The following is a 25,898-nucleotide window of genomic DNA, read 5'->3' as shown; positions in this document are numbered from 1 at the left end:
CAGGGCTTCCTTCAGGTTTAGGCTTTGGAGTGTTGCTGTTAATCAAAGGCTGTGTGTCAAAAATGCAGATGTGTTAGTGGAGGCTGGGTGGGAAAGGAAGGTGTGAACTACTGGCACAAGCTGCCTCTTGTCTTGCTCCCCATGGTTTTTATGTATCTTTACAGGCTTGTAGGGAGATTAAGGTGACTCTCAGCTTTGGGACTGATGATTGCAGAGGCGTAAGCACAGGGACAGAGTTGGGCAGAGGCCATCTGTAAGAATTCTGCAGTGGAGTAGTTACTTGGTCCCATACAGCACTGTTTATGAGGCCTCTGACTAAATTCTGGGCAAATGTCCCATTTGTGTTAGCTGAGGAGATAACTGAGTTCTTGCAGAGGCCCCCGGTTTCAGATGTGTTAGAAAATGGGCCGCATTCCACTTAAAGCTGGTAGTAGGTTTGAGGTTCATTTTTGCCGAAGAATGATAAATGAAAATTCAGGATGACTTTGTTTTTGTTTCTGTAATGGATTGTGTCGTTTGTGGCTTGGTGTGGAGGGCTGTTCCTGTCGGTTTGAGAGAGTCTCTGACCCAGATGAGCAGAGGTTGTTGCTGTGCATCTTGTCTGGCAGGCCTGAGCTTTGTGTTCAATAGCTGTTGTTACAAACTCACATTCCCACACACTGATTTTGGTAATGAGTTTTATTTATTTATTTATTTTAGGCCTGTAAACAATACTCCCATAGTGTTTTAATCTGCGGCAGATGCTTGGGTTATCTTCCAAAGCAGCAGTTATCAGCCTCTTTGAAGGAGTGATTGAGATCTCCCATTCATTTCTGAAACTGCCCAAGCGTCGTAATCCAAGTGCACAGTTGTATTTACTTTGAAAACAAAATGTGGGCTGCATCATAAAGTTCTGCTGGATCTTTATTCTGACCCCTTGTACTTCTGGCAGTTGTGTGCTATAGGGCATAGGAGAAGGTGTGGAGTGGTTGTGTCTGTCCTGCAGAGAGCATGCCTGGCTCCCAGGCAGGAGCAGAGCTGGCTGCAGGAGGCAGCTTTATCCTGCTTGTTACCTCTCTGAAGGCAAACCTTAGCAAAGGGTGCCTTTTATACTTTATGCGGGATATAGCCTTTATGACAATGTAAATTAAGGAAGGTACTTGATCATGAATGCTCTGACATTAAAATACTGTCACTGAGTGCATGCATGCAGCTTCCCTGTGCAAGTTATGCTGTTCCTTATGCTTCCTTTGAAAACTCTCTAAGGAGCAGATAAAGCAGATTGTGTGCGCTGGTTTGTGGTTTTTATTTTTTTACACAGTTTTTTTTAGGTGGGCTGTTTGAATGTAAGCTGTGTGAGAGCTGGTTCCTCTCCTATTTCACATGATGATTAAGAGATGGAGCTGAAGGAGAGTTAAGCTTTTACATTCTGCTGGGTTCTCACATGACCACTCAAAGTGCCTAAATGAAAACCTGCTCAGCAGACTGAAGGTCCCTGTGGAGCTGTCACTGTCCTCTTTCATAGTTAGCATTATTAAAAGTCTCTAGATGTTTGCTGTTTTCTTTTTTAGGCTCAGTGACATCGTTAGAGCCTGTTAAATGACCGAAGAAGTGACAGGCGTCTTCTCCTTAGGGACAGTTGGGAAGACTCCTGGTCTCTACAAAGGACAGTCTTGTGTTAATTCCATTTAAGTATCTTGGCATATTTAACATTTAAAGAAAAAAAAAATTCAGAGGTGATGTTCTTCATCTATTAAAAAGTCTCCCATTTAGTTATCCAGTATTAAAGAACTTATTCTAAGAAGGTCTAATTTATTTGCTTTAAGGTTTAGAAGCAAGAGAGGTTCTTTGTGGCACCCTAGAGTTGTTGTTACTTTTAATATGTGATCCCATATATAATAAATCCACTGGAAAGGTATCTATAAAGGAATCCAACATCAATGTGCTATGCAGAATTACCTGTTTGTTTAGTGTGCGGTGTGTTCAAGGAAAAGAGGAGTGTTGCACTGAGGTTAATGCTTGGTTTATTTTGGAGCAGCTGTGTTAACAGGAAAACTGAGTGGTGGGAGTCCCAGAGGAGGATAAACATTTGCCATCATATACTGGGAAGAGGTGAATTTGTCTTTAATTTTGATGCTAAATGCAGAGTTGCTATGTATATTAGAAGGATCGCTTCTCCAGATACAGATCAGTCAGTATTAGATGTATCTTTATTTTACTTCCTGAATATTATTTTTTCTTTCAAGAAGAGAGAAAAACAAGAACAGTCACTGCGTGGTTTGTTTGTTTTTTATTTTAATTTGAAGAAGTGATGTGTCAGTATTGCTTTCTGTCTTTGCTTTTGAGATTTGAGGCAATTGCTTCCCTGAGCAGCGTGTGGGTTGCTCCTTACAGTTGTACATGCAGAAAGTGGGAGCTGGTAGTGGTGGACCACAAAAGCTGCCCTTATTAGAATCCTTGCTTACACTTCAGTGCTCTGGCACTTAACTCTGGCTCCTGGATTCCAGTCATGCAGAAGAAACACAACCAGAGTGCTCCGTTTTAATTCTCAAGCTTGAGTGAACTGCTCTGCATTTCTTCCAGTACATGTTTGCTTTGTAGCCCGAGCCAGCATCTTGACTTGGGAAGGCGATTTTGCCTGAAGACTTCTAAATAAGATGCAGCAGCATTTTGGCCTCATTTTGTAAACCTCCTCAGTTCACTTGCAATTGCATTTCCTTTTCATGGTGTGGGACCTGATTATAGGCAGTACTGACTATGCAGTCTGAGATGCTGAGCACCTTGCATGGCAAGGTTGGTGGTTTTGCTTTTATACCCTTGGATGTTGTGAAATCAGAGCTGGCTGCCAGACCATGGCTTGTTTTGGCACTTCTCCTTGACAGCATATCACAGCCCTTACCGGTGTCAAGGGCTTCATCACGCTTTATCAGTACTTGGAGACTTGTGTTGTTTATAGAAACCATGTGAATGCCTTCAGAAAGTCCCATCCTGTCTTGGCTTTGGAGGCTTCTGCCCATCCTGCTGGTATGAAATGTGCTCATCTGAGAGCTGAGCTGGCACAGCTGTGTGAAAAGCGGCTGCTTCTGTGACGTGCAAACTGAACTGCACGCAGCGTTTTTGACCAGCTGTGTGCTACACCACCCATATATAAGGGAAAAATCTCCCTAGAGATACCATAGGTATCTGGCAGGTTAGTGTAAGACATACTCCTGCTTGCCTTACATTAGGTAAGGATGGGGAGGGTTTTCATACTTCACTGCATATATTAAAGCCTTTCAGAATTTGCATGTTCATGAAAAGGTAGAATTTGGATCTTAAAGTGTTTGCTGAGATCTCCTCACTAAACACACATTTGTGAGGATGGGGAGAAGGGGGAAGGTTTTTGTGACAGCTTGAGCGCTCTGTTTAACTACCATCTATTCTGTGATATGGACCCTTTTAAGTTCTGCCTTTTTGGCACATGCTGCTGCTCTATCAGATATGATGACTTGAGTGAACTGGTTTCCTGGCACTTAAGAAGCCAAAGAAGTTTGTGGTTAACAGAACCAGGCTGACTAATGTGATTGAGACCTAAAATCATGTCTGCAGAGATGAGCTCGCTCTCTCTCTCTCTCTTTTTTTTTTTTTTTTTAAACATATTGTCTAAACAGTTATTAAATGGAAAAAACACCATTTTTTGAAAAAGAATTATCTTCCTGAAGGATGGAATAGGAGAGGGAAGAGTTGAACTGCTACCTCTCACCTTTTTAATGAGAAGTCATTAATTTTCCTTTGAGATTCAGAGCAAGTCTGTTCCAGTTCTCATCCCAAAGCATATGCTGTATGCCCTCAAGGGGGAAAGCAGTTAAGAATTACAAGGGGTATTATGCATAGTAGAAACAAGCAACCTGCTGAGGTAATAACCTGCTGTGTGCCCTTAAGTCTCTGTATGAATCAGGGCTTTAAAGTGGTGACTGAAATACGAGGAATATGTCATCTTGGAGATTAACAAGACGGCCTCACTGAAGAGATGAGAAACACTTATTTTCATGTTCTGTAATACTGATCTTCATGCAGGAAGATTCAGACTGGAGTAACCACTTAAACTTCAGTTTCAGTCCTTGAGATATGGCTCTTTTGAGACAGAACTGGATGCAGTTGTGCTGGGCATATTTGATAATCCTATAGTTCTGATAAAAAGTCTGATTTCCTGACTATTTACTGCCTGAAATTTCTCTAAGACTTCTGTGTAGCACAGTCCAGTAACCAGTCTTGCTTTTTTAAATATCTTGAGTGACTGTTCTCTTTAACCTTCTGTAGCTTTCTCTGGAGTGGATGGGTAGCAGTAGTGAAATATCTTGCCAGTTGTTTCAGCACTCTGTGGTACTGGAACATCTCCTGCTGTAAAGCAGTGTCTGACTCTTGTCCCTGGATTTCCTGTGGACTAGTTCAGGAGCAGCTTGGGAGCACGGTGATTCACTTGAAAGAACTGCTGTGAACCCATGGTCCATGCCTGTCTGGGCCTTGGGATTCAAACACTGTCTCTTCCACTAACCACTGGGCTGCTGCCTCCACGTAATTGTATGTGTGTGAACAGCGCATCTGATGAAGCATATGTATACACACATCAAAGTGTTTAAGCATTAGCTACAGATTTACTTAGTGTTAATTAAAGAATCTGTTAGTATTAAGAGTTCAGAATTTCAACTTTGTCTGCTAAATTTATTTCTTAAATAAAACCATGAGGTGTCTGAAGAGAAACTAAAGAGCTTACACATCTAGTTCTGTGTAACTGAGACATCTTTAATCTGCACTAAGGAGTGGTGTGTTTCAAAGCTTTGGAAAGCTCTTTGCATTGTGTGCATTCATAAAGAGGTGCTCATTAAAGATGCATTTTTAGTCACCACCTGTTACTTGCTTAATATGATGTGTGCTTTACTGCACTATTGTCTTTTTGTTGCTCTTTTCCAAAGTGCATTATTCATTGCTTTGAACTGTATGAGCAGGAATATATTCTGAACATCTGATTTCTGTCCTGACCATTCCCCAAGGAAAGACTAATGTCCGTGTTTATGACCAACAAGCCAAGCCTTTCATGTCATCTTTTTGTGAACATTTCATACCTTCTGCGTACCAAAGATGCAATTAGGGGACTTGCATCTGTGATGCTGCAAGGAGGCTGTGCTTGTGTGCAACAAAGGCCTCCTAAAGCATTTAATAAGACCTACTGTGGGGCAGTGCAAAGCTTTCTCCTGCTCCTTTGTCCCCCATGTACCCTGCTTTCACCCATGTGTGCCACCTGAGAGTAGGCATGTGTGGAGTGAAGTGTATGCTGACTTAGCTGCTGCTGGGTATGGTGGCCCTTGCTTCCTTTTCCTTTGCTGAAAAAGTAATGAAGAATTTCACAGATACCTCTTAGGAGTTTAGCATCCCTGGCCAGTGGAATTACAGCAGTGTAAACTGGGAAGTGCTAATATGTGGGGAGCTTGGTCTTTCTTTTAAAGAGAAATGCACAAAACCAATCCCCTCAGCTTCTTTTCAGAGCAGAACCTTTGTTTTAGTTAACCCTAAAGGACTCCAGTACTTGTCTGTCAATGCAGAGCAACAACTACTACATGGTTATACTCTTACATTGTGAAACCAGGGTGTTGTGTTAGAATAAAAAAACACCTTCTGAGCTGCTTGTTTGTTCTCCCCAGCTAATCCAAATCTCCAGAATAGAGGTAAAGCTGTGAATATGAGCTCAGTGAAACATGTATTGTAATATACACTTTCAGTCAGCCTGTACTAGCAGATATTTCCTCTCTAATGGACAAAGGAATGGGTAGATGGTCAAATGCCTTTTTCTTTCATTGTGGTGTGGATTTTGTTTAATGTGATCAGCAGGCAGGTTTCATTCGCATTCCTGCTCGCATACCCAAAACCTGCCATACAACCTGATGGCATCAGCAGTCTGCTCGCAGGAGCTTGAAACAGCAGGAGTTGTGCAGCTCGGAGCTGAAATGAGTTGGCAGCACCATTTGAAGAAGTTTGCTTAGTTCCTGCCTGCATTGTGCAGAGCTGGCTTCAAAAGGACTGCTGCCTGTATGTCATGAGAATGGTGTTCAGTCAGGAATTCACAAGGAATTGTGTATCTACTGATCTAAAGTGAAGCAAATGCACGTTTTGGTTTCATTTATGCCTGTTTTTGTAGTGCTGCTTAAAAATTGACAGTGGTGACTGGATGAATTCCGGGCAAATTCGGTATTTTTATTATTGTGTATTAATTTTCAGTAATAAATTTTGTAGACCCAGCAGATCTTGTGCATATTTACACTATCCATAGAGAGCTCTTACCCTGAGGGTCACAAGTTCAGATTTCAGTGCCTGATTGTAGAACCCTGTATTTACTATGCATCTTACCGCTGAGGAGATGGTGAATGGCTACTGCTTATGCTGAAGTTTAGAGGAATGGTGAATTGAGCTGGTGCTGCTAGGGTGCCAGGGTGTCTGGGTCTGTGTTCAGGTACCACTCTATAATTACTGGATTTTCTTTATGTTCATCAGACTGTAAGCGTCTGCTTTCTCCCTTTAAAACTAGCACCACCTGCATGTTTTCTGTGCACTGAGAAGTCAAGATACTAGTTTCTATGCCTGTCTCTGAAGTATTAACTCTTACTTTAGGTTGAAGAGTGCAAATCTTTTTACTGTGGCATTTCTTCTGGTGAGTGGCTGCATTAATTCCCATAGAGCTCCAATTTCTAAGCAGCCATTCATCACTCAACCAATTCATGATGCTCTCAGCAAAAAACAGGTTTGTCAAAGTAACTCAATGCCTTCGCTGAAGTGTATTTAAACAATGATGCAGAGCAATTTTATTAAGTTATGTGAAAAGCTGCTTGTAAGCCAGAACAAAAGAATCCTTACTCTACCACTTTACATAGTCAACATTTTGGAGTTCAAAATGGGCCCAGCGTTGCTCATTTCTCTGTTGTACCAGTGAATCTTTTTGCCAAAGAAGTTTTGTGCTTCACTCAGGTGAAGGGTGTAAACCTGCTCCGTGCTGATGAAATTCTGCTTGTGCTGCCGGTCTGAATTTAGCGCTCCTTAGAATTTCATCTGAGGCTGCCTCTAGAAGCTGGGCTTCCCAAGGAGCTTCAGCACACTGTGAATACTGCTGAGTTCAGATCTGCTGCAATATAAACTTCAGTGTAATCTGTGCCTTAATTTTCCAGTAACTCTTACAGTATAATATAACCATAGTGTGCTCAAAGGTAGATGTTCTTGCTCTCCACAGCCTGGGGCTGAGTCACTCTTGCCTCTGAAGCATTCTTTCAGGGGCTTACCTCCTTTTTCTTTCCCAAGCAGAGGCCAGCCCATCAGGCCTGCATTTCTGTTGTTTGTGGTCTTGCATTTGCCCTCAACCAGTCACTTGATCCATCATCTTGTGTTTCTGTTGATTAAGAGTAAACCTGAGCTCTGCTGATTTAAATAAGGGCTCCACATGTGAGGGAGCTTGGGAATTGCCTGGAAACACGCATGCATGCCACCTTGATGTGGCTTTAGGGGAGTCTGAAGATTAAGAAGGGCAATTGAAAAATGGCTCTGTAATACAAAAGGGCTTTGGCAGCACACATAGAATATTGATATGCTCTGTTCTGCGTTTTCTGTTTGTACCTTGTGCTGTGTTTAGGAGTTATTTGTTTTTTGAAGTGTTTTGATTGTGTTTCAGCTTTGTCTCAGTAAGTCTTGAAAGCCCTGTTTCCTTTCCATTATAGAAGCTGTTGTATGAGCCTGTTTTTTCAGGGAAATCCTAACATTGCAGCTTGAGAGGAAATCGTGTTTTGTTGATATGGAAGACTCAGTAGTCAGCAACCTTAAGACTGGCCTAGTGGGAGCAGTCTTAAGCATTCCCTGGATGTTAATATCAACATAGAGGCACTGCTTCCTGCTGCCTCTATGACAGATGGCAGAAAGACTGTACCTTCTAAGATGTGTCCACACCCTTTGCATTTTCTCATGATATCAAGGGTACTCACAGAGCATTGCATGCATTGGGTCGGTGTGCCAAATTAGGTCAGTAACAAGAAGTTACTGGTAAGTCAAAAGTGAGGTGAGAAATTAAGGCATAGGAGCTACTTTGTTTTTCTTCATCAGAAACAATTTCTGTTTAGCACAACCCGAGCCCTGTGCTAGTTCTGCTGTGAAAGAGCCCCTCATTGGAGGTCTGGTGGGGGAGTAAAAAGAGCAGAGCTCTGCAGAGCCAAGTAATGATAACTGTTAGGAGTTATCTGCCCAATTTGCAGTAGATTGTGCAGATTGTATTAGCTGGGGCTAATCAGTTTCTTCAGATACCTAAAGAGCACTGTTAAGGACTGGCAAGACTTCTCTTGAGGGTGTTAGCAGCATGCATACGCATGTGTGTATGAATGCACAGGCTGGATTACCACTAGTAAGTGAACTTAGCCTGCTGGCCCTACACAAGGATGCTTTGAGCACTGGCTCCATCCTCTTCTGCATGTTGGTGGGTGAGACTGAGTTACAGACCACTGGCTTGCAGCTGGACATACATGTACAGCCACACTTGACAGGTTAATGTGTTAGTGTAATTCTGTCCTTGTGATGTGCCAGGGCTAAGCCCAGTCAGAAGCAGCTTGTGTCTGCACAGGCAGAATATGCATTATTTCCTTATACTGGAAAGCTTAGGAAGTGTGATTTTTAACATGCAGTATTCAGCTTTGGTAAGGCAGCTGGTCTGGGATTATTCTAGGTCTTTTTTATAGTTTTTAATGCAATCGCATGAAAAATCTTGATGTTAATCTATTTTTGTTTTATTTGTTTTTGTTATTGTTGAATTCCTGAAGAAGCAGGGTGGTCTGGTTTTGTGATCAGCTCAGTGTGTTTGTGGAAGCAGTTGTCTGTTTTACCATAGATTTCCCTTTGAAATTGCATTCAAACTACTTCACACATCCTTTGCATCTCAGTTTTTTTTTTGCAGCTGCTGAAATTCTTTCTGCCACATTTTGCTTGTCTGGGAAACTGAGATTTCACATTCTTCAGAGCAGACTTTCTTTCTCTGATCTGTTCGTGTTTGGCTTCACAACAGGTGACTTTCATATCCATGAGGACCTGTATGACTAGAATGACAAATAACCAGATGACCTGTAAGGGTCCCTTCCAACTCAAGTGATCCATGATTCTCTGAAGTTGTGGCAGCTGCTGAAGGTGACTTTCACCTTTCTCTTATTCTTTTAATTAGCTACTTTTTTTTCCTTGAGTCACAACATCCCCTCGTTCCGCAGCTGCACAGTTCTTAGTTGTTCTGTGACATTAACTGTTGCTTCAGTTGTGGAATTGCTGTGGCTTAGTGAGTTTTTGATGTTAATTTCTAATGTTTTTCTGTCTTGTGCATATGTGAAATAGGGCTTTGAAGGTGACTTAATTTTGTGTGGAAGGTGAATGGCTGAATGTTCTCTGCTGATGGCACAGCCAGGCCACTGCAGTGCAGGCCTAGCCCGGCTCTTGCTGAAATGCAGCTTACTGGCAAGAAACTGAATAGCCTGTGCACACGAGTGTGTATTTGTTCCTCATAGGTAGCTCTTCCCTCCAAAGGGGACATGATGGCCCTAGACTTGCTGTTGAGCACAGAAGATCCAGAAGGGGTGTGAGGAGGGGCCCAGAGCTCCTCTTGGAGCAGGGTTCCCTTGTCTTCACTCTGCCATTTTCTGTTTTGTTTGCTGCTGTCTTTGGTGGTGGAGCCAGCAATTGACCCAGTAGACGTGAGAATATTTTCTTTCACAGAGTGCTCCGGTTACACTGTGCAAGCCACGCATGAAATTGATGTGCCTTTTCACCTCTACAGTGTGGGAGGATACTGAATATAAACTCTTCTGTGTTAAAACAATGGTGCAGTGATCAGCTGCTGATTCGGAGTTTTTGGTGCTTTTTCTCATATTGCAGAGCTGAAGGTGTACTACAGATCTGTAGCTCCGACCCTCTAAGTGAACCCCAAACTTGCAATATGCTTGTCTCAAGTTAATCAGTTTTGGTTTTCTTTGTGAAGTAGAAATGCTATTAAGAGATTCGGTGTGTTTTATGTGAGCTAGTGTCACGTGCCCACTTAGGTGTTTGACGTGTCCCTTCCTTGTAAACACACTGAAAAATTCAGGACTTAGAAATATCTGCCATAAGTGGTAGAAATGGCATTGCATCAAACTTTCACAGCAGTCCTTCCGGCTGATGTTTCTTGATGACATGCTCCATTTTAGTATTGTAATTTTTTTCATTCCATTCAACGAAGAAAGTGTAGCAGAGCTTATCCTCAAGAGCTCTGCATGGCTAACTTAATTTACTATCAGGCTTCAGTGTTAAAAGTGGTGAAAAAGACTTGCTCAGTTTTGGATTTAAATGTAAGCACTTTAGGCTTCATTGTCCCAGCAAAATATGTTTGGACTGTGCTTGGGGAAACTGCTTTCCTTTTGATATAAGTCACTGTGCTTGGTGTGCTGAATTTCAGAGAATTCAGAAATGCTTCAAGTCTGTTCTGATGGTCTGCAATGTTTCTTTATGACTTGTGTTCGGCCAAATTATTATGGCCCTTGGAGACCACCACAGATTAGCTGGAAGCGTGTTGAACAGATGGGTTGCATTTTAGCTGGTTATATTAGTAATGTCAAGTGACAGGCTTTGAACACAACACATTCTTTATTCCCTGTTACTGCATAAACCACCCCAGGACAACTTGAGGGTGGAATAAAATACACGTTGGAAGTAATTTGTCTGAACACCATTATGAACATCTGAACCCACTTGCACATGATTTGGAGAGAGTAGTTGAGGATAAATCAATAAGCTTTTCATTTTCCTCAAGGAGGGAAATTAGAAGTGCTGCTGGTAATAGAAACCGGGGGACGCAGTGTGTTGCAATTGAATTTTCTCTGCTCAAATCAATAATGCTGCTAGGCACAATTGCTGTACTGAAATGAGTGATTTAGTTTGGGGTCAGTCGGACCAGACTGGGAATTCTGATAGGTAGCTGCTCAAAGTTTTGCTTTGTGTTTTATTTTTGTACTGAGTTTGATTTAAGAAAATACTGTGTGGGGATGGAGGGGGGGAGGGCAGCTTCCTTGTTGTTGATTCCAGTAGACCCATAGAAAAACTAGATGCATCCTGAAATATTTTTTTTGCATCAAGTAGCTTTATTTAAGTATATTCAGAACTTTTTTGTTGTTGTTATTGCATACATCCCATAACAAAAGTGCACCATGAACAGTTTGATCTTGAAGCAGATGTTTTTATCATGGCTCACCTTACTCTCTGATGTATGGACTGATTTTGTTCTATGTCACTCTGGTGTGAGTGATGTAACCAGTTAATAACCGGTGAGAGTGCACAATGGATCACGTTATAACTGTGGAATTTCATTTTCTCCCTACCTTGCTTGTTACTGTTTTCTCATTGGCCTGTTGCCTTTGCAGGTATGTGATGAGCTGTCTGTGCTGGTAGAGCTTGCAGTGCTGGAGGTCTTACTCTGTGCCGGGATCTCTGCAGTACCCTAATACAAGTACCAAAACCTGACCCACAACAGTCCTTGATCTCAAGAATTGGGTGGATGATTGTTTTTGTTTTGTTGTTTTTTCTTAAATAGAACTTGGTCTCATTCCTCTGTTCAGTATATTTCTATCATTTGGTTAGCCAGCCACCTGCACCCCACACATGCTGGGGAGGGTTCAGACTAGGTCTAATTCCATCACATCCCCTCCCACTGAGATCCCAGCCCATGACTGTCAGAACTGATTACTTTCAGCAGATGTGGCAACAGTTATTTTAGCAGCTTTTGGATTTCCACTTGAAGGATCTTTAGATCCTGCTTTGTAGTTTGCTGTTTTTCAGGGGGAAAAAAAATCACCTCTTTTAAAACAGGTGATCCTCTAGTCTGTCACCTCATGAATCCAATTGTCGCAGAGATGAGCAAGGCTTGTAATCAAATTTTGTAGTGTATGTCACATGTTGGCAGAGAAACAGTGAGTACTGAGTCACTCGGTGTGGTCAGGTGTGCTCGCATGGCAAGGAGTGCGTGGAGGATGTCTCAGTAAAAGATCTGCTTGTGTTTCGCTTCCTTGTCATCACCCTGCAACAACTTGTTTCATCTCGTCCCATCTTTTGTGGGATCCTGGCGTACAGTTTACAGAACCTTGTTGTAAATGGTTTTCCTCACGCCATCGATAACTTCTCGGATGACTGCAGCAAAATAATGTTTGTATGCATCAGTTGCTAAACATTCCTCTTTTCTTAACTTCCTTGTTGTAAGCTGCAAAGTAGCTTGCTTTCTTTATTACAGAAATACAAAGCTGGAAACCCCACAGGTCTGAATTTGTTCCTTAAAATAGATTTTAATGTTAAAATATACTTGTTTGCTCGAGTGCAAAAAGAAAAAGAAAAAGAAAACCTTGAGTTCAGCCATCCCCAACTTGGAGTATGCTGTGCAGGAGGCACCACACCAGCCACGTTCCCACTAGTGCCTTAACTTACCTGCCTTGCTTCCACCAGGCTTTGAGTGGGCAATGGGGAGTTCATCCATGTGTGTAGGGTCCTGCTTGGGGTGGTGCTTGGGAGAGCAGATTAGTACTGAGGGTGCTGGAGAAGAATGTTGACAACACTGCATAGATAGGACTCTACTGAGCTTTTCCTCTCAGGGGCCTGAGTTCAGTGGCACTGCAAGCTTCTGGCCAGGTAATGTTCAGTCTTAGTGGTATAAATAAAGCTGATGATGGTTTTTCCTCATAGGCATTTTCAAGCAGGAGAGCACCATTTGGCCCCCAGTCAGCTGGGCAATTAGCATTTTATAGCCAAGCAATATACTTAAATGGAATGGCTTGGCTTGAGCATTGAATTACAATGGCCAGTCGACTGCTGTTCTTCCTACATAATTTATTTGCTACTCCTTTCTTGTTCAGAATTCAAGTAGAGGTTAATTTAATTCCACAGGAGAAGCCAGTAGTTGCTTCACATTAACACTGTGCTGTGGTGCAGGGGGAAGTGTTTGTGTAAAGCTTGTTTGCCTGGTCCCAGAGCTGTGGGAAGGACAGTTTCATATACTCCTATCCTGGCAGTATGTTCTTTGCTGGAGCCATTGGCACGCTCTTGTTAGCATTTAAAAATCCAGCCAAGATGGATACCTCAAGACTGTGTTATTCCATGCTGTTAGACACAGGTTTTAAAGGAGCAAATGTGTACTGAAGCATGTGTAGTATGGGCCCAGGAGGCTTTGTTCCTACAGAAATACAAGGGGCCCATTTACCCTGTTACGTGTAAACAAAGTGTTAATATATGACCATGGTGATTTGAGTGCAAGAGCCTCCACTGCATCTCCTCTGATGACCCAGGGCAGTCAGCAAACAGCAAACATCCTGCGTGTGTGATCTTAGAAAGATAAAAAGCGCAAGTAAAACATGCCCCAGCACTCCAGAAACAAATTGGGAGCTCTCAGTGCAGCAACCACATTCCCTCTGTCTGTGTTTGTTCATGCTCTTATAAGCCTGAGGGCTTAACTCGGTGCTGAGGATTTTATCCTCAATCTCGTATGTGTCTTAATTTTTTCCTAAAGCCTTTGACTGATGGAATTAGTGTAGGGGAATTTTGGCTTTATTATTCTGTTGTGGTTTTTTTTTTTTTTCTTTAAGCTCCCTTCTGTTTTTTGTTTTTTTTTTTTTTGTTTTATTTTGGTTTTTTTTGTCTGTTTTAAAGTGACTGTGAATGTGCAGCCCTTGGTATGCACTGGCATAGATGCCAGAAGGCTACTACTGAGAGCACTACGTTTATTTATGTTTAACCTCATGACTTTTAGGTAGATTGAAAGTATCTTTGAATCCTTGTGGTGCCCGCCTGGAGTGGCCAGCTGCTCTCAGCAGAGCTGTGCCCCAGGCAATGTTCATGTGTTGCTCAGAGCTGCACGTTGTCTCCAGCTTTGCACCTCTTGTAGGCAGGCGCAGCTGGGAGCAAACATTGAACAGGCACCTCCACCTCTGCCAGGGAGGCATTCCCCCTAGGATGGAGTCATGTACTGGTGTGTGCGGGAACCTTCATGGGTTTTATCTGCTGGGTTTGAGGATCTGGCTCAAGTGATGTGAAACTTGGCTGCCGGTGCTTGTATTTTGTGATGGTAAGCAGTGACCTAACCAGAGGCATCCGCTCTTGCAGCCACCACTGCTGACAAAGGAGCTGAGGTCTTGGACAAGTTTCAAGATCAAAATATCCTCTTTGGAAGAGGAGAAATGCAGGCCACCTACAGGAGCTGCACTGAGGCCCTGCAGAGATCTGTTCTAAATGAGATTCCTTAAATAAGACTGCTGTTATCAATCTTTTGTCATGGAAATCTCATTAGCAGCAGTACAAATAAAATAAATAAAACTAAAAAAGCACTGTGGGAGAGCTGATGCTGACATGCAGTCAGTATCCAAACTGATCATGGAGTTGGTTCATGGCCTTAGTGTGAAACTGGCAACTCAAACCCTGATTGTTTTAATAATTAGGGAAATGGTTACCATGTGTTATTGCTGTATGTTTTACTGTTTTAATCAAGCTTTACTTGTGCTGTAAAAACATTTAAGTGGTCTCTCCAAGGAAAAATTAGGATTCTTGCTTCTGCAGTTGCTCCCTGGAGTACTGTGGGATTTTGTGGGCAACTGGAAGCGTTTGAAAGCCTCTCTCTGCTTTACGGCAGCCCCTGCCTGCCCTTAGCCATGCATCCACCTAAGAGAGAGCAAACATGCATCATCCCTGCCTCTGTTTAATGCCTCAGCTCTGCTGCGTTCCTTGTGGAGCTGCATCCATTATGTAGCGCAGTGCTGCTTGCCCTAGGGGGATGTCAGGTTTTTATCTCCTATTTATTTTGCTCTCTGGACTCAAGCTGGGTGCCCAGGTTAACCCAGTGGTCTGTGTAGGAGCTTATGCTCCACCTGTAGGCTCATTTCAGGTGTGAGGTTAGTTCTGAACTGTTACGGGTGTTAGAGTTTTGGTGTCTTGACTCCTCTTACAATCCACTGAATAGTATCACTGAACACAAATATGTGCAACACACACAGGTGTAGGTATTTCGAACAATAGTTATATGCATGTATATGTATGTTATATGTATATGTTATAGTGTATTTTAGGAATAAACAGGCCAAAGTACCACCTCTTACAATTGGAACTTTTCAGTCTGAGCCATGCAATCACTGCTCAGCTCCAGATCCTATCCCTGTGCTCTCAGTGGCTTCAGGCCTGGCCAGCCATGGAGTTTGGGCTCTTGCGGGTGTGTGCTCATGGCTGTGCTGGGTGGTGCATGCACTGTGTGGAGGGGGCATGGGAATAGTACAGCAGAAAGGTTGGCTGTGGTGCCTTTTGTGGCTCTGGGTAAGTAGCTGGCGAGCTGATGATTACACAAAGACAACGCGAATTCTTAATGCATTCCTGCCTCAGTGCCACTCCATGCACCGGGTGACTGGAAACAAAATTCTTCTTTTTTTTTGCCATGGAAATCACTGGTTAAAGCCCAATACTTTGGCATATGCAAATTTTGAATTTGTTTAAAGTCTCAGTGCCACACTATTGTCATAGCAGACACTGCAGTCCAGCCGTGTGCTGTTAAAAGCAATACGGTTTGCAGCTGTTTTGCTAACAGGTGCAAACAAACTTTTGTTTAGTATGTCTGAAGTGCACAAACTATAAAGTACATTTGGCCAGTGACTCAGCAAATGCCTGGTCTGCATTAGCCAAACTTTCTGTTGCATTAAGATCTGTGGAGCCTGCATTCTTAACAGCACCAAAAACCCATCAGCTGTGCCATGAAGTATTTCTGCTTTATCCAGACAGTTACTACTTAGGAGTGTGTTCTGAGCATGGGTTGGAGGGGAAGAAATGAAATATGTGATGTCTCAGTATTTTTCTATTCCGTATCCACTGTGATTGCTTATCAGGTGCTGCAGGCTCGGTGGGATATTTCCTCTTACAATCGGGTTTAATTTTTCCTCCTATGGTAACTCTGAAAGCAGTGGAATAACAATCCAGTAACTTGGAGAGGAAGTGTTTTAGTGAATAGCTGATTGTTTTAGGAAATGTGTGACTGCCCTCCATGCCCGACTACAGTGTTTTTTCCTCTGGTGCTGAATGCTCCACCAGAATTAAAGCGTGAGCCCTTCCCATGGCCGCAGGGCAGCCTGGGGCGTGGAGACAAGCGGGGAAGGGGCACCTGCCAAACACTGGGTAGAGCCTTAAGCGGAACCTTTGTTTCCTGAATCCCAGCACAGCACTTTCATCACACAGCCGCTTTCCTCCCCAGCTTTTCACGGGAAACAAATACTTGCAGGCATAATGTTTTGTTCACATCACCACAAATGAGCATTAGTTGCTGCGGGATGAAGCTTGGAACTGTATTCCTGCACGCTGTATGTTACAGAAAATGACTTGAGTGCATGGCCGAACACATTACCATTCAGAGTCCTCTCTGCAGGATATTTGTCCACCTCTGGACATTTGCCTGCCCTGGGGCTTGTAGCATTTCCTCAGTAAAGCCTGTCTGTCATTTCAGAGTAGCTTCAGGCAGCTGATGTTAAAGTGCTTCTGACCAAACAATACATCTCCCTGCCCTGGTCTCCCCCACAAGAGAAAAAAGGGCATTTAGTTCACAATGTAATTAAACAAATCTATTTTTCTTTCTGTTAAAAACAATGCGAACAAATCTGGAACTTGCACTGCTTTGAGAAAATAGATTTCAAGCTGTCTGTTCAATAGCTTTTCCCTCATGCCCAGCTGTAGAATTTCAGGCCTATGGAATGATAGGTCCAATTATTTGAATTACACAGACTTTACAGGCTGGCTTTGGTGCCTTTGATGAACCCACTGCATGTGTACACACTGGAACACAGCAGCAGCTGTATGTCAAACATCAAATGAATGCAGGTCATGCCTGGGGTAAAGTAAAGGCATGACGGGAGGGTGTGCCTGGCCTGGCAGTTATTTTGGTTAGTACTGCGGGACCCTTAAGCTTCTTTATTGGCAATTGTTCAAAGAGATGATCAGTGTGTATTAGCTGTGCAACCTGATGCCATCTTCAAATAGTGATTTGTCTCTCAAGTGGGGCTTCCTCTTGTGACCTCTGAACTAGTAGGATGTTAAAGGCTTTGTAATCGATGGAGCTTTGTATTCTTTGTGGCATGATTGATTTGGATTCCTTCACACTGACCTTTGCTTGTTGTCTTTTGTTTAGGAGGTCCTCCAGCAGCTGATTGTAATGAATTTACCAAATGTTTTAATGATTGGCAAAGATCCTCTTTCTGGTGAGTAGATTGTTGGATTCTTTCTCGCCCTGTGCTGTATGAATGTATTATTTACCTAAATATATACTTAAAATACCTGATATGTCTTACTATCATACATATATAGATTTGTATTTGCTCTTGCCAAAGCCAGAGCAGCTGCTTGCTTGAAAATCGTGTCCCTTACCTTGTTACTGCAAGTGATGGAGAACAGTCTGCTCTGTGAAAGTTGTTTTTCCTCCTCGTTTTCTGTCCTGTGTTCCTGTATAATCAGTTCAGCTGTGACAATTTGTGCATGCAGAGAAGTTTTGCAAAGGTGCCCTGAAGTGTGAAGTGGAAATGAAGTGTAGGAAATAAAATACATAAGGATGGGGACAAGGGCATCTGTCAAAAGAGAGATAGCGCATCAAAAGTGATTGGAAGCTAATGAGCTAATGTCCACAGTCTCCTGTTTTTGGTGGGACAAAATGACAGACCTTCAGAGCAAAATTAGTTTGACTTCTCTTTGGAACTGTATTTCTGAAGTAAGAGGTTTTGTTGTTGTAGTTAATTTACTTTTTTAATGTGCCAATTCTGCTGTAGCACCATGCTGGTGCCAAGGATGGTGAATTTATCTTTTTTTACCAAAGAAGGAAAACATAATGAGCCCTGTCTGTAGTGATGGAGTGGTAACCAGAATCTCCAGAACAAACGAATAGCAAAAACCTTGGCAGAAGTTTTCATTTTGTTGGTCTTGGCAGCCGTAGCGTATGTACATACACAAAGGGGTTATATCAGAAAAGAATATTCATTTATTGATACTGTGTTACAGACACCCATAGCCTTGACAATTCTACAGTAAAATCAAGCTTGAGGGTAAGGCATCCTCTTCTTCAACAGACACAGTAAAGTCTGTAGTGCTGGTCTTAATTCTTCTGTACACGCTAACCTTATGGCTGAAGAAGAAAAGAAACTTAAGAGCTATTGCTGTCTTCAGTCATATGGACAGTGGGCAAAGCCTGACAAAGATATCTGTGCCAACAAGGCGAGCTCTCTGCTGGCCATGTCAATGGGAAAGGCAGACTGGCTTCTTGTTGTGGCTGTTGCTGAGTGACAGCTGGTAGGAGGCTCATAATGCAGTAACTGAAGCATTGGTTTCTGGGGAAGCTGCACACTTGAAAGCTGTCATGTGTTTATGTGTAGCTTCCCACTATTTCCTTGGTGCTTGCCAGTACCTTAGGTCAGTCTTTGAAGAAATCAGCTGATAGGACTTATGGGAAGGATATTTTCAAGCTTCTCTTAAGCACAAACAGACATCTGTTCCACTTTAAGTCAATCAATAATATGAGAGAAGATAAAGAAGGTGAGAATGCGACAACTAGATGGCTGAAAATAATGGGATATATGCATACAAAAAACATGAAGTTGTTTGGCTATATTTAGTACTGCTTTTGAGAACCAGTTGGAGCTTTTTGAGGACAGAATCTAACGTAGGATATGCTGAAGAAACAAACAAGTAGGGGAGGTTTCAGAACTGGGGACCTGGCTAAAAGCTGATGGGAAGCCTGAAAAGGGGCAGCAGAGAGGAAAGTTGTTAGAAGTTGCTGCAACCAATAGAAGGGAAATCACAAAAAAAGCTGAGTGCAGCTCAGGTGAATGATGGACAGGTGGCTGCTGGATTGATACCTGTGTTGCTGAGTGTTTTCCAGAGAAGAATGAGAAGAAGGCAGTGACACATGAGAGGAAAGGAAAGTGAAATGAGATATTCTCTGTCAGTGGGAGAGCTAAAGGAGGGTTACAGATTGAATAAAGACATGAGGACAAAGCAGCCATCAGCATGGGAAATGGTGCTTTTGGCATGAATACAGAGAAGCCCCAGGGAAAGCTGACAGAGGAGTGAGGAGGCTGGGCGTGACAGCAGTATGGGGAGAAGAGATGAGGCAGACATTAATTATTGGAGGCAGGTGTTTGAAAATGGCAGTAGTAGAGGAGTAACCTCTCAGTCAGTGGCCCAGACCAGGACAGAGACTGGGAGGGAGGATGAGAGTTCTGGAGGGGGCATCTGCAGAGGCAGCACCGGACTAAGGGCTGTGGGGGCTCCCAGGCAGGGCTGGAGGCTGACGTGCAGGTGGTCAGAAAGGGAGGGTGGATCTTGGAGGCAGTGGTCACATCCCACTTCTTGTTGTCTGTCCCCTGTCGATAAGGTATCTGAGTGAAGGACTCCCCCTCCCTGAACCAGAGGAAGAGAAATTGATCCCGTGATTGCATTCCTGGAATAAATAATGTGTTGCTATGTGCTGCTTGAGCTGGGAAAGTTCCTACTGACTGTATTAACTCCATAGGTCCCAAGCCAGACATCTGTTAGATCCTTCTGTATGATTCGCTCTGTAACAAATGCAGTGACTTCTTCCTTGAAACAAGTCCTTGTAATTTTTTTCAGAGTTGTTCTACAGCACAATTTGCAGATTGTACTTTGTCCTTCTAAAATGCAGCCAAATGTGGTGTTATGTATTTTAAATGATACACCGAGCAGCTTTGAAGCTGAGAGTGGTGTTCTTGCTGTTTAGCTCCCATTTGGCACTGAACCTTTGGGGCTAGTGAGGGCTTCTACAAGCTGCACATGGAACAAAAGCCCGTTGAGAATACAGAGCTACTACTAAAAGTGCTGTAGGAGTTGAGCTTTTTCATAGAGTACGGTACAAGTCTTCTGGATTCAGGAACTTCATGAGCTTTCACATCCTCTAAATCATTTTGTTCCAGGCCACGGCAGGCTTATCTTCTTTGGTTTATTTGGCCACAAGTGTAACAGTTGCAAAAATAGTATGTGAGAAGATGATGTCCTTGATTGTTTTCTAGAATACAAGGAACTGAAAAGAAACCTGAAAGTTTACTTAAAGGGTTTAGAAAGCTGACGTTATTAGCCTCTCTTCACTGCACTATGCAGTGGTCAGCTACTGCCATTAAAACTTGGCCTGTTTTTGTCTTCCTCCAGGGGTTTTCTTAGTCTTTTCAGTAAATTCTGCTACTGCATCACCAGTCCTCGGTGTTCAGTATGAAAATCATCAGTATTTGTCATCAGTCATAATTCCTTAGGGGCTGGAGAAGAGGGGACTTGAAGTTTTCTCAGAACAAGTCTGGAAAGGTCTGGTGTGTCTTTTGTGTTAGGCCTGTTTCTGTCTCTTCACAACAAACAAACAAAAACTTTGCTATTTAGACTCCCTTTTCAGTTTACATGGAAAGTTTATGAATGAGTGAGACCCGGATCCCTGCTGGTAAATATCTATAGAAACAGTTTCTCATTAAAATCCTAAAAGATGCATGCTCTCACTGGGGTCCTTTTTCGCGTCTAGTTTCCTTCCTCGTTTTGTTTCATAATCCACCAGAGACACTGAGGTTCATAAAATATAAAGTTAATAACAAAACACAACCTCAGCAGTGTAAATTTAGAAGGTCAGGCTTTTCTCATTCAGGATGTAGCTACAGCTGGGAAAAACAGCACCAGTGTGCTCACCACTTCCCAGCCTCTCCACAGCCTCACTGCATGCTGCCTGTGGCACTGCACAAACCAGCATTCCTTCTCTTCTGCTGGAGGAAAATTAAAGCAAAAAAAGTATGTAGAGAAGCTGCACAAGCTCAAAATCCCCCATACTTGAGCTCACTCTATCGTATGTCTTTTCCTCCTACTCCCTCTCTTATATTTGTAAGTCTCCTGTACCATTCCTGTACCTCCATCCTCCCCTTTTGTTGTGCCCCCTAATCCCTTTGCCGCCTTCTCCCTGGCCTGTGCCATCTGTCTTGTCTCCTGTGAGCCAGGACAGATCCTGACCCGCAGGTGGTGGTTGGGATTCCCCCTCCCAGCCGACCCGCTGTGTGAGCAGATGGTCTGTGCACATCCCCCAGGTGCTGGCTCCCTCACAGGCACAAATACATGGCCTGAGAGCAGCTGCCCTGGAATTCTCAACAAGGTGCAAATGTCCCAGTTTTTTTACTAGCACCTTTCTGTTTAAGTGCTAATTTGAATCCAGTCCATCTGCTTCATCTTGTGGCTACCTGTTTGCCAAGAGCCCTGTCCCAGACCTTAGTGCTCACGTCCCAAGTTGTAAGGAGGGTATTCTTGGTAAGCTCAGCTAATAAGGCTGCCAAATGTTAGCTTTGAAGCAGGAGCAGTTTAATAAACTTGTTATTACCTTAAATCTTTTGATTTCTTGCTGCTATCTATAACTCTGGTTAAGTCTTCCCTCCCTAAGCTGTGCACCCCCTGGGTTGTCCTGCCTGTGAGAGAGCTCAGGCGTCTCCTTGGGCTAGTAGTGCCCATGCAGGAACTGCTCACATTGCAGCAGAGCTTTTGTTGGTGTTCAGTGGTTTGTTTTTTTTGTGCTGGTGGCTACACTGAATGTTGTGTTATTAAGAATTGTACAGAACCAGCAGGTTTTCACAGGCTGAAATGTTGTTACTATGTTAAATGGTGAGTTTTCCGAAGGGAGCTAGGCATGCTGCTAGATAGGAGGGGAGATTGTATGCTTTTCAAAAGCAGCTTTTAAATGTTCTACAGGAAAATAAATGATACCATATTTACAAGGTAAAGCGAGAACTAGCATGTTTTAATTACGTCTGTCTCTGCAACGTCATGGTGATAAATAATGTAGGACTTGAATTCAAAGAATTCCAGCATTGATTTGTGTGCTGATAATTTGTGTAGATGCCTTGAAACATTTTAAGAAGTGGTATTCATAAAAACTGCTGAAAAATTGGTTATCAATCTGAAGACTGGTGAGGGTGTTTCGTTTTCAGAAGGGAAGCAGCAAGCAGGCTATTTCACAAGCTGCCTCCGTGCCACATGGTGAGGTTCCTGGGCTGCCAGCAGCCCACCGTGATGTAGGTCAGTGTGCCTCTGTGGGGCTGCACATGGGCATTGTTCCAGCTCCTGGCTTGCTCTGCACAGCCCTCTGACCCACTGCCCGGTCAGCCCTATGGTGCGTTGCTGGAGGGATGTGGTGATCAGCCTTGCTCTGTGACAGGAGCAGTGGAACGCTCAAGTGTGGCAGGATATGAGGTGGGAATGTTTATCATACGGTTGTGTGTTGGGAAGCAGTTGCATAGGGATGGGAGTAGTGTACAAGGCCTGTTTCTTTCCTTCTCCCCCAGTGCGAATGCTGAAACAGCACTTGGTGTTACCCCTCCTAGCACATGGGGTTTGCCCCTCACAGAGTGAACAGAGGAAGAACTAGCTGCTAATGCATCTCTCTGCTAAAGAGACTGTTCACACAGGATGGCATTAGGTTTTGGGAAGGCTGAGCAGCAACTACTTTACGGGTGCAGAATTTAGGGCAAGTTTGTCCTGTGAGCATAACCATCCTTTGATCCTATTCAGGGTGTGTCTTGCTTTATTCTTGTTTTCCACTCTTGGTAATCACAAAATGAGGGACAAGCACTGAGAAAAAAGAAAAAAAAAACATCTACTTCATTAGTCAGAAGAAAACCTCAGAAAATGTAGGTGAGGAAGATGATCTTTCTGGATTTTGAGTTTTAAATAGTCTATAAGAACTGTATTATTACATGGAAAGTGTGGAAACAATACACTGGATATGTATATGAACAGGCTCTTGTTCAAAGGAGAGTATTCCTGTTTTGAGGAGGGTGTTTTGGAGATGATAACTCAGAGGTACCTATTTTATGTTACACACGTACTAATATCATTTTTTCCTCTGTAGGTAAAAGTATGGAAGAAATTAAGAAGCTGCTGTTGTTGGTTCTGGGATGTGCTGTGCAGGTGAACCACATTAAAGGCTTGACAAATATTTTTTATGAATCTGCTGTTATTTCTGGACTGAGAAAATCCAATCATTGCTACATGAACAAATGTCTAGGTCAGGATAGCTTGGAAAGTAAATCTGTGAAAATAGATGAATGAAATGGTTGTAGGAGGGAAGGCAGCACAGGGAAAGGAGAAACACTGTGTGCCACAATTTGTTTCCAGTACTTAAATCAGCCATAGAATACGTGCTCTTGTAACAGAGTGCAAGAAGCAGGTTTGGGTAGTGCGCTTGGTATCTAGATTGTTGTTGGTTTATGTCTTGTGCACTACTACAGATGTATTTTGTATATTTGATACAAAGCAAGTAAAATAAGCAAAGTCTAAACATTTGTTTAATGAAGACTGATTTTATTTGTGTTATCATTTGATTAAATATGTGTGGAAAATCCAAAAAGAATAGCTACATTCTATATTCATGTGTTTGTTAAAATAAGTGGACAGGCAGTGTATATGGGAAACTCCCCAGAAATAAATGACAGTTACCAGATAATGCACTCAGTGTTCTGCCCACCAGACATCCATGATGGTAAACAATAGGGGTGTTGCAGGCTGGCCTTTGCTTATAATTGACCTTGTTTGTAGGTCTCTAATGTTTTTGTCATGCCTTAGGACACTTACTCTGCTCAGCTATGTCAAGTCAATTATGTCAGGGTAATGCTGTCTTCGTGTGGCTGCTCTGAACTTTATCTCTGAGCTGCATTGCAACACAAAGAATAAAGGTCTGAGTTGGCAAGCTGTTGTTTATCCTCAGTACCCATTTACAGGGCTGAGGCCCTTCCCAGTGAAATGAATGGTAAGACTCAGAAGGAGACCCCACAGTAAATGGCAGAAAAGGCAGTTTAAAGAAACCCTAAGTATTTAACTTCTCTTTTGTATTCCTGTAACGACTGTGCATTACAGTATTAGTGTACAGTTGTTGGTATATTGATAACAGATGTCTGACTCCTCAAAAACCTTTAGTAAAAGATTTACTAAAACCTGTTTGTCTGAATTGTCACTCATTTTTATCTAGAATGTTTTCCATCCCTATTTTTTATCTAAAGCACATGTTGATTTTGTTCAACAAGCAAAGTTAGTCATTGATGTGAAAGTTGTATCTAAGGAGATGCATATTATATCATTGCCAAAGCCACACATAATGCAGACAGAGAAGCAGATAGGTTAGATGATGTAATGTAAATGTAGGTCTTGTACCCACCTGGTTTATGTTTGTGTGACTCCATTAGTGAAGCTGTGATTATTTCCTCTGGCTGTTGCCCCACTTGTTTTTAAAGAACAAACCCTGCCACTTATCTTAGCCTTGCTTGCAGGGGCACTAAAAGACTTAAATAATTTACAGCATAATTCAGTTCTTGCTCCATGTGGAGGAGTGAAGTGCTATACTAACTAGCATAATAAAGGTATAAATCTTGAACATTTTATTGTTAGCAATGTAGTGATACATATATGCGCGTGTGTGTGTGTATATATATATATTGTATGAAAAATGCTGTAGTAAGTTTTAGGAGTTTCACTATTTTTTTTTTTAACAGTGCGAAAGAAAAGAAGAGTTTATTGAAAGAATAAAACAGCTGGATATTGAAACCCAAGCTGCCATTGTGTCACACATTCAGGAGGTAGGCCTCTCATTGTTTGCTGTTTTGACTTTCTGTACTTTTCTTGACTCAGTCTGTGAGCATTTTCAAATTTGGTACTTCAGATTTCATAGTATATCATAAACTTGAGAGGAAGAAATGATTTTTCTCTGAATATGTGCTTGTAAAATGGTAGACATTTTTTTTATAACACCTCTGTGTTAGAAAGTTGCAGTGGCAACTTGCTTGCTGCTTTGAGAATGTATGGATGATGATGTTGTAAGGATATGTGTGTAAAACAGTTCAAAAAGTGTGTATGGATTAGGAGCGGAAGACCCCTTTGCTGTAATGACGTAGACACGCTCCCTTAGTCCTGTGGCAGGTGAGTCATAGGCTCCCCAGCAGTGCACTTTGGTCACTGGGTTCCTAATTCTGTCTTGAAAGTTGTTCTCTGCAGTTGAAATCAGATGTGTACTTTGTTTTTAAAGAGAAGTGTGATCCAATGACAAGAATCTTCTTGGACTTCTAAAGTTTCTATAAAAGGAAGGACTACATGTGACTGTTAGGAACCAGCTTGCTTTGGAGATCCAAAGAGAAGCCCAGAGCAAATACCCTCTGTTGAACGTGCCTCACTGGGAAAAGGGGCATTGGGTGAGGCCTGGTGTCCGCAAGTGCAAAAAGCATGGTGCACTGAGATTTAAGGAACCAGTTGTGGAAGTCTAAGACAGGATCTTCTTCAGTAACATGTGGAGGGGAGGGGAAAAAAAATATGAATCAAGCACTTCAGAATCAGAAATATTATTTAAATGAGCTTGAGAATCTTTTCACTTGCACGATGCTTCTGCTATATCAGAATCAGAGTAAATAAGTCTGGGTAGGGTATCAGTGAAAAGAAGCACTGCCAGCAAGAGCCAGAGAGATTTCTAATGAAGTCAGATCCTTTCAGCTTTATTAGCTCAGATTGCAAATTCTTTGAAAATAGGGCTTATGAGTCTTAGCAGTTCCTTCTAATTCCTGTAGTGATCACTTCATTGCTTAAGACAATTTCTAACATATCATCAACAGCATTGTGCTTGCACATATCCAATCATTTAAAAAATCATCAGCAGTAATAATTTTTAAAAAATCTAAATACCAGAAATGGCTGAGTAGTGTTACAGTTCAGCTACTCAGTGACTGTTAATTTCTACATGCTTTAGGTGAGGCATGATATGTTTCTTAGCACATCAGTAGAAGAAGCTAGAGGATACAGCAGATGCAGCAAACACATTTAAGAGTCAGCCGGTGGAAAGTCTT

General features: G+C 42.4%; 1 protein-coding gene across 9 annotated transcripts in view; it reads left to right on the top strand.

Moving 5' to 3' along the window:
* The window catches only part of CCDC88C (coiled-coil and HOOK domain protein 88C), a 78,883-nt gene that overhangs the window by 13,510 nt on the left and 39,475 nt on the right, over positions 1-25,898 (top strand). For 8 of the 9 annotated variants that reach the window (XM_085549373.1, XM_085549377.1, XM_015865273.3 and 5 more), the window contains 3 exons: positions 17,186-17,255; positions 22,925-22,983; positions 24,561-24,644. In XM_085549373.1, coding sequence (XP_085405499.1) covers positions 17,186-17,255; positions 22,925-22,983; positions 24,561-24,644 — 213 coding nt within the window. Of the gene's footprint in view, positions 1-9,043; positions 9,163-17,185; positions 17,256-22,924; positions 22,984-24,560; positions 24,645-25,898 lie in introns of all 9 variants that reach the window. The other variant, XM_085549376.1, reaches the window with a different exon arrangement.

Source organism: Coturnix japonica, chromosome 5 (genome assembly GCF_054131305.1).
Source record: "Coturnix japonica strain WE chromosome 5, WE-NBRP24, whole genome shotgun sequence".
In the NCBI taxonomy this organism is placed as follows: Eukaryota; Metazoa; Chordata; class Aves; order Galliformes; family Phasianidae; genus Coturnix; species Coturnix japonica.
This window is presented reverse-complemented; position numbering and strand designations above follow the sequence as displayed.